The sequence below is a fragment of the Vairimorpha necatrix genome, chromosome 11 (genome assembly GCF_036630325.1).
Source record: "Vairimorpha necatrix chromosome 11, complete sequence".
Classification (NCBI taxonomy): domain Eukaryota; kingdom Fungi; phylum Microsporidia; family Nosematidae; genus Vairimorpha; species Vairimorpha necatrix.
Genome location: NC_088826.1, coordinates 790,706 through 802,471, shown reverse-complemented (window position 1 = coordinate 802,471; position 11,766 = coordinate 790,706). Strand labels below are relative to the sequence as shown.

Below are 11,766 nucleotides of genomic sequence, written 5' to 3'. Positions count from 1 at the left end.
CAACAAAGACGTGAAAATAAACAAAACAAAGAATTATTAAAAAATACGTTTTTTATTTAATTTACCGTTTTTAATTTTACTGATATTGATATTTGTTTAAGACAACAATTTTATTTCGCCCATATGAAAATAATCATCTTTTGTATTTTGTATAGAATTTTAATGTCTATTGAAAGAAGAGAAATCACCAATAAACACGAAGAACAAGAAGAGGAAAGGGAAGAAGACATGTTTAACTTCTTAAAATTAACATTATTATCAGCCACGGGGCTCATAGGAATATTAGGAGGGACGTATGCCTTCTTAGTGTTTGTTATTATTTTTATGATTTATTCTATCAAATGATCTCAAGATTGATGTATAGTTATTAATCTTAATATAATATTGTAAATAGATATCGAAATATATCAGTTAATCTAGATCGATTTTTGTCCATCTGTAATATTTTTCATATTTTAATAAATTTGTTTTTTGTCCGTTATTTTCTTATTTAGCCGTTAAAAAATTAATATTTTTGACCCCTTTAATGTTCACGAGTTATATCCCAGACAAAATATCCTTTACATTCTATAAAGACGAAGAAATAGTAAAGATGAGTGTCATGGAAATAATACAGCCATTAAGTCTGGACGCCTTTGGGCATCCATTCCCAGATGGTCTATCTGATCCAAGAATGGGTCCCCATAATAACGAATTTTTATGTAAAACTTGTAATCTCTCATATTTGAGTTGTCCTGGTCATTTTGGCTATATAAAATTACGTAGTCCTGTTTTTAATCCTCTGTTATTTAATACTATGTACGCTTTATTAAGAAGTGTATGTCATAAATGTGGTTTATTAAAAATAACGAATAATCAAAGATTAATTCACTATTTAAAACTCAATTTACTGAAAAAAGGATTAAGTATTGATAATTTAGAATATCTTGATAGTTATAAAGACGAGACACAACTTTGTAAAAAAATAGCAGATATTTTACTAGATACTAAAAATACAAAAACAATATCATCAAATTACCACCACCAAGACTATGCTAATAAAATTTTGAAAAGTGCAATTATGAGAATGAAATGTGTCAAATGTAAAAATAAAAACCAAAAAGTAACTTTTAATAAAAATCTGAAAATTAGTCGTGTACAAGAAAATAATAGTCAAAAAATTTTTACAATTGAAGAAATTATAGAAATATTTCAAAAAACATTTAAAAATGAAAAAAATATAATGGAGGGAATGTTTTCAAGTTTAGACTATAAAATGTTTTTTATTTATAATATTTCAGTACCTCCTGTAAAATTTAGACCAGTTTCTTATTATAATGGGAAAGCTTATGAAAATCCACAAAATCTTCATTATATAAGAATATTAAAAATCAATCTAGAATTAGAAACTAATTCCGATTTTTGGCCCGAATTACAAGCTGCTGTTTTGGTATATTTTGATAGTTCAAAATCGTCATATGGTAGAAATGATAACGCGGCAGGTCACAAACAAATTTTAGAGAAAAAAGAAGGATTATTTAGAAGAAATATAATGGGAAAAAGAGTAAATTTTGCAGCTAGGTCTGTTATTTCACCAGATCCAAATTTGCATACTAGAGAAATGGGAATACCAAAAATTTTTGCGCAAAAATTAACATTTCCTGAAAAAGTTAATTCAAATAATTATGATAGACTAAGAAAATCAGTAATAAACGGCAAAGAATATCCTGGCGCAAATGCTATACAAGTTGGTAAAAATTTACAAAGTCTTGAACATATTGGTTATGATAAACGTGTAATTCTAGCAAATCAATTACTTAGCGGCAATAAAGTAGTATGGAGACATTTATCTACAGGTGATGTTGTATTAATAAATAGACAGCCGACACTTCATAAACAAAGTATAATGGGCCACAAAGTCAAAGTATTAGAAGGAGAAAAGACACTTAGAATGCATTATGTTAATTGTAAACCGTATAATGCGGATTTCGACGGAGATGAAATGAATGTTCATTTTCCTCAAAGTTATGTCGCGACTGCCGAAGCTGAAGATTTGGTTCTCAATGATAAAATGTATTTAGTACCTACGAATGGAGAACCGATTAGAGGATTAACACAAGATCATATTGTAGGAGCGTCTATTCTTACCTTAAAAGATTCATTTTATACTAGAGAACATTATATTGATTTATTACAAACAGCTCTACCCGACAGAAGACTTATATTAGATAATCCTTGTATTACAAAACCAGTTAGATTGTATTCAGGAAAGCAAATAGTTTCAGGATTGTTAAAGAATCTCAAATTAAATGTCAATTTATCTAATAAAGGAAAGATTGGACAAAGGACTTGGGTAGGCCACGAAGAAGAAGCTTTTGCAAATTTTTTAGATGGCGAAATGGTCACTGGAATTTTAGATAAAAATGTCATAGGGCCAACACAATTCTCTTTAGTACATGCATGTGGACAATTACATGGGTTTGATATTGCCAATGATCTTCTTACCTATTTTGGCCGAATCGTTAACCGTTATTTATTTATCTTTGGGTTTACTGTCAGAATAGATGATTTATTATTAGACGTAGAAGCTGATAAGATTAGGAATGATATAATCAAAGAAGGATGTGAATCTGCAAAAATAAAACAGAAAAAGTTTATTAATGAAAATGCTGATTATTATATTAATTCTACTAAAACTGCACAATTAGATTCTATTATTAGGGAAGAAATGAATAAAGTAACCACAAGTATTGTGGAGACTAGTGTACCAGAAGGACAATTAAAGAAGTTTCCACTTAATAATATGGGACTTATTATTATAACGGGAGCCAAAGGATCGATGGTCAATCTAAGCCAGATTTCTGGATCATTAGGTCAACAAGAATTAGAAGGAAAAAGAGTCGCGCACATGATCAGCGGAAAAACTTTGCCATGTTTCACTAAATTTGAATCTTCGCCTAATGCAGGCGGTTATGTTTTTCAGAGATTTTTGACAGGTGTAAATCCTCCTGAATTCTTTTTCCATTGTATGGCGGGTAGAGAAGGTTTGATAGACACTGCTGTGAAAACATCAAGATCTGGTTATTTACAAAGATGTTTAATAAAGCATTTAGAAGGATTAAAAGTAGAATATGATCTATCAGTAAGAATGGGCAGTAAAATTGTTCAATATGTTTATGGTGAAGATGGCCTAGATTGTACAAAATCTTCATATCTAAAGCAAATTGATTTTTTGAAAAAAAATAGAAAAAATTTTACAAATAAAAATATGGAAAATTTTTTCAAGTCGCTAAATTTTACAAATAAAGAATGGAGAGATCTAATTTATAATGAGGAAGAAGAAATTAAAAGTATTTGTAAGGAAGATTATGTTGATTCTCTTGTTGATCCTGGTGAAGCAGTTGGTGTTATTGCTGGTCAATCTATAGGAGAACCCTCTACACAGATGACACTAAACACTTTCCACTTGGCTGGGGTAGGTGCAAAGAACGTAACATTGGGTATTCCTAGATTACGAGAAATCGTCATGGTTGCTTCGAAAAAGATACAAACGCCACTTATATCTGTTCCTATCATAAAAGAAGTACCACAGGAAGCTATTGATGCTTTGCAGCGGATTACTTTAGATGAATGTATCAATGAAGTAACAGTGACTGAGAAGCTAATAACTAAACAAGGTACATTTATGAAAGAAATACGAATCAACATTAGTATTCTCAAACATGAAAAATACGCGGTGCCAGTTTTAGACTCACTATTTCTTTTCGAATTAGGTAAGAAAATCAGAAAGTTAAGTAAATTGTCGGGAGGAATAAACATATCAGAAATTACTACAAGAGAGACATCAATAAAAGAAAACCAAGAGGCAGCACCAACGAAGGAAACTGATTCTGATGAAGACGAAGATTCAGAACACGACGACGACAAGGAAACTGAGAAAATAGTAACTGAAAATTTAGTATTAGAAGAAGAAAAAGTAGAAAATGAAATTAACGAGGAAAATGAAGAAGAACAAGGCGAGGGAGAACAAGCTGAAGAAGAAAATGATAATACTGAGCCCGTTTTTAAAACTATAAATTTCAAGAAAGTGTCATCTAAATGTTACGAGTTCGTTTCGTATTATCCAGCCGATTTTAATTTTTTACTTTTGCCAATCATAGAATCAATTTTCCCAAAAATACTTGTGAAAGAACACAAAGACATTTTAAAGGCAACTGTGTCTAAAGAAAATATTTTTATAGAAGGATCAAATTTTTTAAGCTTGCTTTCTTTAATTAAAACGGAAAATGGGGTTATTGATCCACTAGAATATTTTGATATTTACAAATCTTCTAGTAATGACATTTATTCGATTTGTAATACATTTGGTATAGAAGCAGCCAGAGAAGCAATTATAAATGAAATTATAACAGTGTTCGACGTCTACGGCATTGAAATAGATATTCGTCATTTGATGTTAGTAGCCGATTACATGACCAGAACTGGGGAGTATTTGGCCTTTAATAGAATTGGGTTGGGAGTCTGTGACAGTCCATTACAAAAAATGAGTTTTGAGTCTTGTTTTGCAAATCTTAAAAAAGCTTCGGAATTTCATATGACAGATAATTTAGACAATCCTTCTGCGTCACTTACAGTTGGTACACCAGTGAAAGTTGGAACAAGTATATTTGATCTACTTTATGATATGAATGCCTATACAGTCTAGAAAAATAAAAAGCAATTTAATATTATTCAAAAAAAAGCAAAAAAAATTATGTAATGTCATAAAAAGCTAATTCTTAAACAAAAAACATCAAAATTTTCATCCTTAATGTTCTAAACGATTGTTCGTTCGATTCTAAATATTGTACAATTAATTTAAACTTTTGAAAAAAAAAATAAAATTTAGCCCCAAATGGTCAACAAAATCAATAAGAAAGTGCAAACTAGAAGACGTAACAAATCAATAGTCGATTCGTCTAGTACAAGTTCAGAAATAGTAGAAAACAAAACACAAAACAATTTTGATGGTATTAAACATTATGACACAATAAATGTCAAGAAATACGCCACCTATAAACAAAAAAACTACAAAAATAAAAATATGAAAACATTTGCAAAATCTTTAGATATTTTTAGTCTTAAATATACAGAAATAGCCAGTAGATTTTCAGTCAGACCCAAGAAAAAATTGTGCGTTATTACTGGTCTCCCTGCTATGTTTATATGCCCATATACAAGACTACCATATTTCGATTCATCTGTGTACAAACATTTTAAAACATTGACAAGCGAAGGTATAAATTTTATTTATGAAACTAAAGACATGTGTAAAAATTTCAATCCATTTATTAATAACAAATAAAAAATTTATTAATTAATTTGAAATGCCTCTATTAAATTATCTTCATATAAAACAAATATATTTTTTTTGTTTGATGTGACACACAGTCCCAAATCTGATGATTTTTCGATATGTTTTACTTTGACGGTGTCTAATATTGACAATAAATCTATCATAAACAGTCCAATACTTTGACTGAAGCATATTAAAGAATGTTCCATTATATCTATATCAACAATATCCGCATAGTGCAATGTTTTAATCAATAAAAAATTTCTATTAGAACTTTCTTTTCCTGTGTCGTTAATCCTGCAAATAGTTATCATATTGTCTTTAGTCAATGCAATAATTAAAGTACCATAAAAAAAAGTTTTTAGTATCAGTTCTTTGTGTAAATTTTCAATAATGAACATAGGTTCATAGCTGGGACTCTTTTTAATGTCCCAAATTAGGATCTTCTGATCCATGCCTGCACTAACTAAAAGGTCATCTTTCAAATCAAGTTTAAGAACAACTTCGTCGTGTCCTGTAAAAGTGTTTATACATTTGAATGTATTAAAATCCCAGATTTTTATTGATAAGTCAGTACCACAGGACGCTATTAATGTTCCCATGACTTTAATGTCTGTGATTTCTTCGTGTGCATCAATAAAACCATAAAATTTCCCAATGGTGAGATCTAAAATTTTTATAATACCACATTTACCACCAAAAACAACATAAAATTTATCATTATAGTCCAAAAAATCTAGACAAGAATAAAATTCTTTCTCGTTTTCATCTACAAAGCGCATTTTTATAACTAAGTTATTATTTATCATTTGTAGAATTACAATTGTACGTTGGCCCAAAGCAACTAAAATATTTTTTGTGGGATGAGAACGTATGACTTTTAAATTACATTCGGAAATATACAATTTGTTAGTCATCGGGGGTATGAATTTCATATTTTAATCAGAAAATTTATTAAAGTGCTTTGTCGGTTAAAAAACTTTATTTTTTATCAATTTTTCTTGGATAGATTTTAATCTTAAAAAATATTTGGTAGGCAATAATGTATTTTTTCTAAATTTGAAAATTTAGAAAAAATTGTAAAAAAATATTAATAACGGTTAATATTCTGAACTCCCTTAGATATTTGTGAATTAAACAACTTTACAAAAGTATTGATGATTATAATTGACATGTGTAATGTTTAATCTTAACACCAGTATACATATTTTAACTCCCCTCCACATGATCTATGAATTAAAGAAAGCCGTTAGAGAATATAACGACGAATGTAAAAAATCAATAGAAGAAAATAAATCAAAACTCGTCACAAAAATATATGAAGATGACATAAATTTAAGGACAGTCAATGGAATAATTCCATATTTACCATCTTCTTCCAAAAGTAGACATTATTATTTATCACATGTAAATTTACATACTTCCGACAAGAATGTGCTGGAATATACTCCATACGTCAAAGATATGCCCGTCTTAGACATTCAACATTACGAAGAAACCACGATATTTGATCAGCCACATAACCAATATAACGAAATATTTTATAAATTATTAAAAAACAATGATACAAACAAAATAGCAGACTTTCTTAAAGTTAAAACGTCACAATTGGACAAATTGTGCAATATTAAATTTCCAGAACCCAGTCAAGGCTTTTTTCTAGATCTTTGTAAAAATTTTTGCAGTATTTGTAAATTTTTTGGTTGTAAAATACATCCTCTTTATACTGAGACATGTTACAATACCAAGGAAAAAATGTTGTGCTATTGTAATTCTTTACAATTTCCTGTTTTAAAACACACTGATCATAATTTTCTGAAGTGTAAAATTCAAGAAATAAAAAAAATGTTAAAAATGTTCAATAACGACAAATGTATGACGTCATATAATATATTTATAAAATACAACAAGTTTATATCCTGTAAAGATCTAAAAGCAGGACAAATTCGCACTAAAAAGATTTTACAAAGTCAATATAGTCATTTTTTCGAAATATTAGATATTCCTTCTATATGTTTTCATAAGGGACGTTGCTATAACAACAAAGATTGTGTTTGTTTTATGAATGGCACAGGATGCGACACAAGATGCCTGTGCACTAGAAGTGATTTTAATTTTGTAGGTTGTAAATGTAAAAGAACTTGTAATCATCTTTGTAAATGTAAAATATTAGGTAGGCCATGTGGAGATTATTGTAAATATAAAGGCTGCTGTAGTTCCGAAGTAAAAAGTCAAGGCTTGGCGCTCAAAGCCAAATCCACTTTCATTTATGAAAGTCCCAAGGCCGGACTTGGATGCTTTGCTAATGAAACTATTAAGAAAGGTGATTTTGTAATTGAATACATAGGCGAGATAATTTCTGTCAGTGAAGGAGACAGAAGAGGCAATTTTTATGATGCAAACAAGAAATCTTATATATTTGAGTATAGTAGTAAACATTGTATAGATGCTAATAATATAGGAAATAATTCTAGATTTATAAATCATTCTAACAAACCCAACACATATATAAAAAAGGTAGAAATAGATAGAAAAATACGATTATGTTTTTTCGCCCTTCGTGATATAAAAATTGGCGAGGAATTATTTTTTAATTACAATTACACGGAGGAAGCGAAAGTCAAATTTAATTTAGTAGATTAAAATATAATTTGTTGATCGTCAAAGACTTCAAAAATGACACGAAATAAAAACCTTTCATGACCAGTGACCGTTTTTAATTTATTTTTATTTTATTCAGTTAAAATTTATTTAAAATTAATTATTAATTTTAGACTTATTTCATCCTTATTTTTGTTATTTCTTTCCTTTTTAAACTATTTAAAAATTTTCTTGACATTTTTAAAATATTCGTTAACTTTTTGTAATTTATCAGATTTTTAAGAATGTCTCTAAATATTTGTTTTAATTATTTGCTATAAAAAGAATAAATTATTTTTTATCCTTATGTTAGTGTTGAACAAAGAACATGAGAAATATTTCAAAAGATTTCATGTCAAATCTTTACTGGGAAAAGGATCATATGGGACTGTTTACAATGTACAGGATAAATTAACAAATGAAAACTTCGCACTCAAAGAAGTGCATATAAATCTTAAAAATCCAAATAATTTTATCAATGAACTGCTTCCGTTTAATACATCTCATCCTAATATCCTCTACTATTCTCCGCTGATGATATCTAAGAGACCAATAAAACTTAATAAAGAAAAATTGGATATTGAAAAAAAGTGGGAAACAAACAGACAGAATATTGATTTTTATGAACAATTGACAGTAAATAATTTGGAAAATAAAGATAAGAAATATGAACAATTTAGTTCGCCCGATATTCAATGTATTGAAAATATTAAATTAATAGACAAAGAAGATAAAAAATTTAGTAAAATGGATATTAAATGTCTAAATACAGAGGAAACAAGAATTGTTAGTAATCATTTTATATCGCAAAGACATTTAAATATCAAAAGAACGAGAAACTGGGGAATAAAAAAACAACTTGAAGGAAACTTAAAAGTCAAAAGAATCAAATCGGCAAATGATGAATATTTCTTGTATTTGAAAACTAAAATATGCTCGTTTAGCTTGAGAGATTTTTTAGATGTCAGAAATAAAATAATTTTTAATAAAGATACTAAAAATTATAAGAACATGAACATAACCTACGAAGGATTACTTGACACTAAAGTCGAAATACCAATATCATTTTATAATGAGAGCATTAAAAATGACAAAATATCGCGAGCTTTTTCGATGAGAATATTTAGATGTATTTTACTTGGTTTATTATTCCTGCACTCGTTGGGCATTTCTCATAATGATTTGAAATCTAGTAATATCTTCTTAGATGGGAATGATGGATACATTCCTAAAATAGGAGATTTTGGATCGAAAACAATTTGCAAAAAACATAAAGAATATAATAACAAACTATATGGGAATTCAGATTATTTTTACTATGATGATACGGAAAAAATAGAATGCGAACACCAAAATAATAACAAGGTACTCGACTGCAAAGCCCTTGTACCAATCTTGATTGAATTATTATTTCCATTCAAGACACACGCGGAGATGGTCAACGTAATTAGAACTCTAAAAGAAACATATGAAGTCCCGGATTTCATCAGAACAGAATTTCCAGAGGAATCAGAACTGATAGAAAGCATCTTAAAAGATAAAAATATAAGCGTAAAGACTATCTTAACTGCAACATATAAAATTTTAGATGTAATTTAGAATATTTAAGATGTAAATAAATTAATTAAGCTTTAGACATTTATTGTATACACTCGTAACTATCTTCACGATGGAATGTTGGTTTTACTATCACGGTTTTTTTATATTCATTTCTATTACCTTGTAAAATGCAGATCACATTATTACCAAGTTTCTTAATAAGATCTTCAATATGAGAAATGAATTTTCTAGTAGAATTATTAATTATTAAAGTTACTAAAGAAGCAGTTTCTATTCCCAATTCCTTGAAATAATTTTCAATTCTTCTTTCGAAATCACATAATAATTTTTCTATATCTCTAAGTTGATTATGAAGTTTGTCTTCTATTATTTTATTAGCAGCTGCTATTTCTTGTGCAGTAACACGTCTGAATAATCTTTCCAAATCCGTAATCAAATTTAGGACAAACGTATTAACTATTGGATTTCCAATAGTGACATCTATAACAAGTTGAATAGGTGCTACCACAGTTAATGTAGCGGCGGCAGTCAAAGAAGCGATCAACCCTGCGGTAGAAGTAGTCTCTAATTCAATAATTGAATCTTGAAGATCTGCATTGGTATTTGTAACTAGTTCTAATAATTCTCTTTCAATTTCTTCATTGTAGTGGCAGATAATTTTAATAATTCTCTTTTCTAATTCATGTGTGTCACATTTTATTCTTTCAAGTGTATGTTTGTTAGCTTTGCCAACTCCTGCTATTAATCTTTGTCTTATTTCCTCGGCAAACCATCTAGCATATTTTTCTATAGTCAAGTTTGTTTGCAATATTATACCTTGTACTAATTGTAGATATTGTTCTGTGTCTGGTCTATGTTTAGGATGAACTCTCTTTTCATAATGAGATTCATCGGACGATGAAGAAGATCTTGAATCACTACATTCTATGGGAATGCATTTTGGCATTCTCTTAACACACCGGTATTTTTCCTTTTTATAAGCCATAGAAAAGTCTAACATTGCTAAGAATACAACAACCCAATATAACATAATTATGCAACTTTCGTTTCCTTAAATATTTTTTTTTTGGAAAACGATCATGGAACGTTCTTTTAAAATATTTGTTTGTAAAATACCAACAAATTCAATAATTTACACCATGCGCATAAATATCATATAATCTAGTTCATCTGAAAACATAAAATATTGTACGTAAAACTGTTATTAGAAAACTTGGGTTGTTATTCATTGAGTTTATAGTCCAAATGACATTTTTAATGTTTTACTTTTAAGATAAAAATTTTTTAAGATGTTTTAATTTTCAATTATCTACTTAACTTTTATTCTTTGTTTTGCTTGAAATTTATTTTTTTCAAAATATTTTGCCCCAAAATGGAAGAACAGTTTACAGCACCAAATCCTTTGATTGCTATCAAAGAAGAATTCAGAAAAAAGATTAAGTTTGTAAGACACCATTCAGACAGATACAATAGAGTTAAACCATCCTGGAGAAAACCAAGAGGAATTGACTCCAATGTCAGAAAAGGCTTACACGGGCAGAGAAAAATGCCCAAGATCGGGTATAAGAAGCCAGACGTGGTAAGATATTTGCTACCTAATGGATTAAGAAAATTCATCATCCATAATGCCGATGATCTTGAGCCACTTATTTGCTTAAACAGAACTTATTGCGCTGAAATTGCTCACTCTGTAGGAGCTAAAAAAAGAATTGCGATTGTTAACAGGGCCAAGGAACTAGGAATTCACGTAACAAATGAAAAGGCCAGATTGGTAGAAGCCATTCCTGAATAAATTAATTTTATTAAAAAAATGTTTTTTTTAAGTTTAAGTAGCTAAGTGCATAATAAAACAAAAGTTTTGACACATGCAATAAATTTTTTTTTTTAAAAATAAGTTAATTTATTCTTCTTTCTGTTGTACAGCCTCCATTCTTATTCCTTCCTCAATTACATCAGGGATTTCTAACTGGTCATTAAAATATTTCATTCCAGATTCGGTAGCAAAACAGTACAATTGTTGCCAAACATAATGTTCTTCAATATATCCTTGGTCCTTAAGAGATTGAATGTAGCTTCTCAATTTTTTATTATTAATATCTAAAATTTCATTTTTTTCTAATTTTCTATCATATACCAAAAGACTTCCCTTATTTTTAAAATGTTTCATCACTGCGACTTTTTGGCTGTTTGTTAAGGACATTTTTGGGGTCTAAAAAAACAAAGAAATTTCATAAAATAACAAGCAGCTATTT

General features: G+C 28.8%; 8 protein-coding genes across 8 annotated transcripts; 5 read left to right on the top strand and 3 right to left on the bottom strand.

Annotated features, from left to right (window-relative positions):
* Positions 1 to 526: 526 nt before the first annotated feature.
* On the top strand, positions 527 to 4,684 carry VNE69_11146 (DNA-directed RNA polymerase I subunit RPA190 (RPA1); the record flags this gene model as incomplete). Its single annotated transcript, XM_065475056.1, has 1 exon — positions 527 to 4,684. One exon carries the CDS (start codon positions 527 to 529, stop codon positions 4,682 to 4,684), a length of 4,158 nt encoding a protein of 1,385 aa, XP_065331128.1.
* A 189-nt stretch (positions 4,685 to 4,873) lies between these two features.
* VNE69_11145 (putative chromatin-remodeling complex subunit IES6) lies at positions 4,874 to 5,323 on the top strand (the record flags this gene model as incomplete). The annotated part of the gene is made up of 1 exon (XM_065475055.1): positions 4,874 to 5,323. The coding sequence occupies one exon, from the start codon at positions 4,874 to 4,876 to the stop codon at positions 5,321 to 5,323; it is 450 nt and encodes a 149-aa protein (XP_065331127.1).
* An 8-nt stretch (positions 5,324 to 5,331) lies between these two features.
* VNE69_11144 (polycomb protein EED) lies at positions 5,332 to 6,231 on the bottom strand (the record flags this gene model as incomplete). Its single annotated transcript, XM_065475054.1, has 1 exon — positions 5,332 to 6,231. One exon carries the CDS (start codon positions 6,229 to 6,231, stop codon positions 5,332 to 5,334), a length of 900 nt encoding a protein of 299 aa, XP_065331126.1.
* A 307-nt stretch (positions 6,232 to 6,538) lies between these two features.
* Positions 6,539 to 7,957, top strand: VNE69_11143 (histone-lysine N-methyltransferase EZH2; the record flags this gene model as incomplete). The annotated part of the gene is made up of 1 exon (XM_065475053.1): positions 6,539 to 7,957. One exon carries the CDS (start codon positions 6,539 to 6,541, stop codon positions 7,955 to 7,957), a length of 1,419 nt encoding a protein of 472 aa, XP_065331125.1.
* Positions 7,958 to 8,260: 303 nt separating this feature from the next.
* On the top strand, positions 8,261 to 9,553 carry VNE69_11142 (eukaryotic translation initiation factor 2-alpha kinase 1; the record flags this gene model as incomplete). Its single annotated transcript, XM_065475052.1, has 1 exon — positions 8,261 to 9,553. The coding sequence occupies one exon, from the start codon at positions 8,261 to 8,263 to the stop codon at positions 9,551 to 9,553; it is 1,293 nt and encodes a 430-aa protein (XP_065331124.1).
* A 40-nt stretch (positions 9,554 to 9,593) lies between these two features.
* On the bottom strand, positions 9,594 to 10,460 carry VNE69_11141 (uncharacterized protein; the record flags this gene model as incomplete). The annotated part of the gene is made up of 1 exon (XM_065475051.1): positions 9,594 to 10,460. The coding sequence occupies one exon, from the start codon at positions 10,458 to 10,460 to the stop codon at positions 9,594 to 9,596; it is 867 nt and encodes a 288-aa protein (XP_065331123.1).
* Positions 10,461 to 10,886: 426 nt separating this feature from the next.
* VNE69_11140 (ribosomal protein eL32) lies at positions 10,887 to 11,306 on the top strand (the record flags this gene model as incomplete). Its single annotated transcript, XM_065475050.1, has 1 exon — positions 10,887 to 11,306. One exon carries the CDS (start codon positions 10,887 to 10,889, stop codon positions 11,304 to 11,306), a length of 420 nt encoding a protein of 139 aa, XP_065331122.1.
* Positions 11,307 to 11,414: 108 nt separating this feature from the next.
* VNE69_11139 (ribosomal protein eS10) lies at positions 11,415 to 11,714 on the bottom strand (the record flags this gene model as incomplete). Its single annotated transcript, XM_065475049.1, has 1 exon — positions 11,415 to 11,714. One exon carries the CDS (start codon positions 11,712 to 11,714, stop codon positions 11,415 to 11,417), a length of 300 nt encoding a protein of 99 aa, XP_065331121.1.
* Between the last annotated feature and the right edge of the window lie 52 nt (positions 11,715 to 11,766).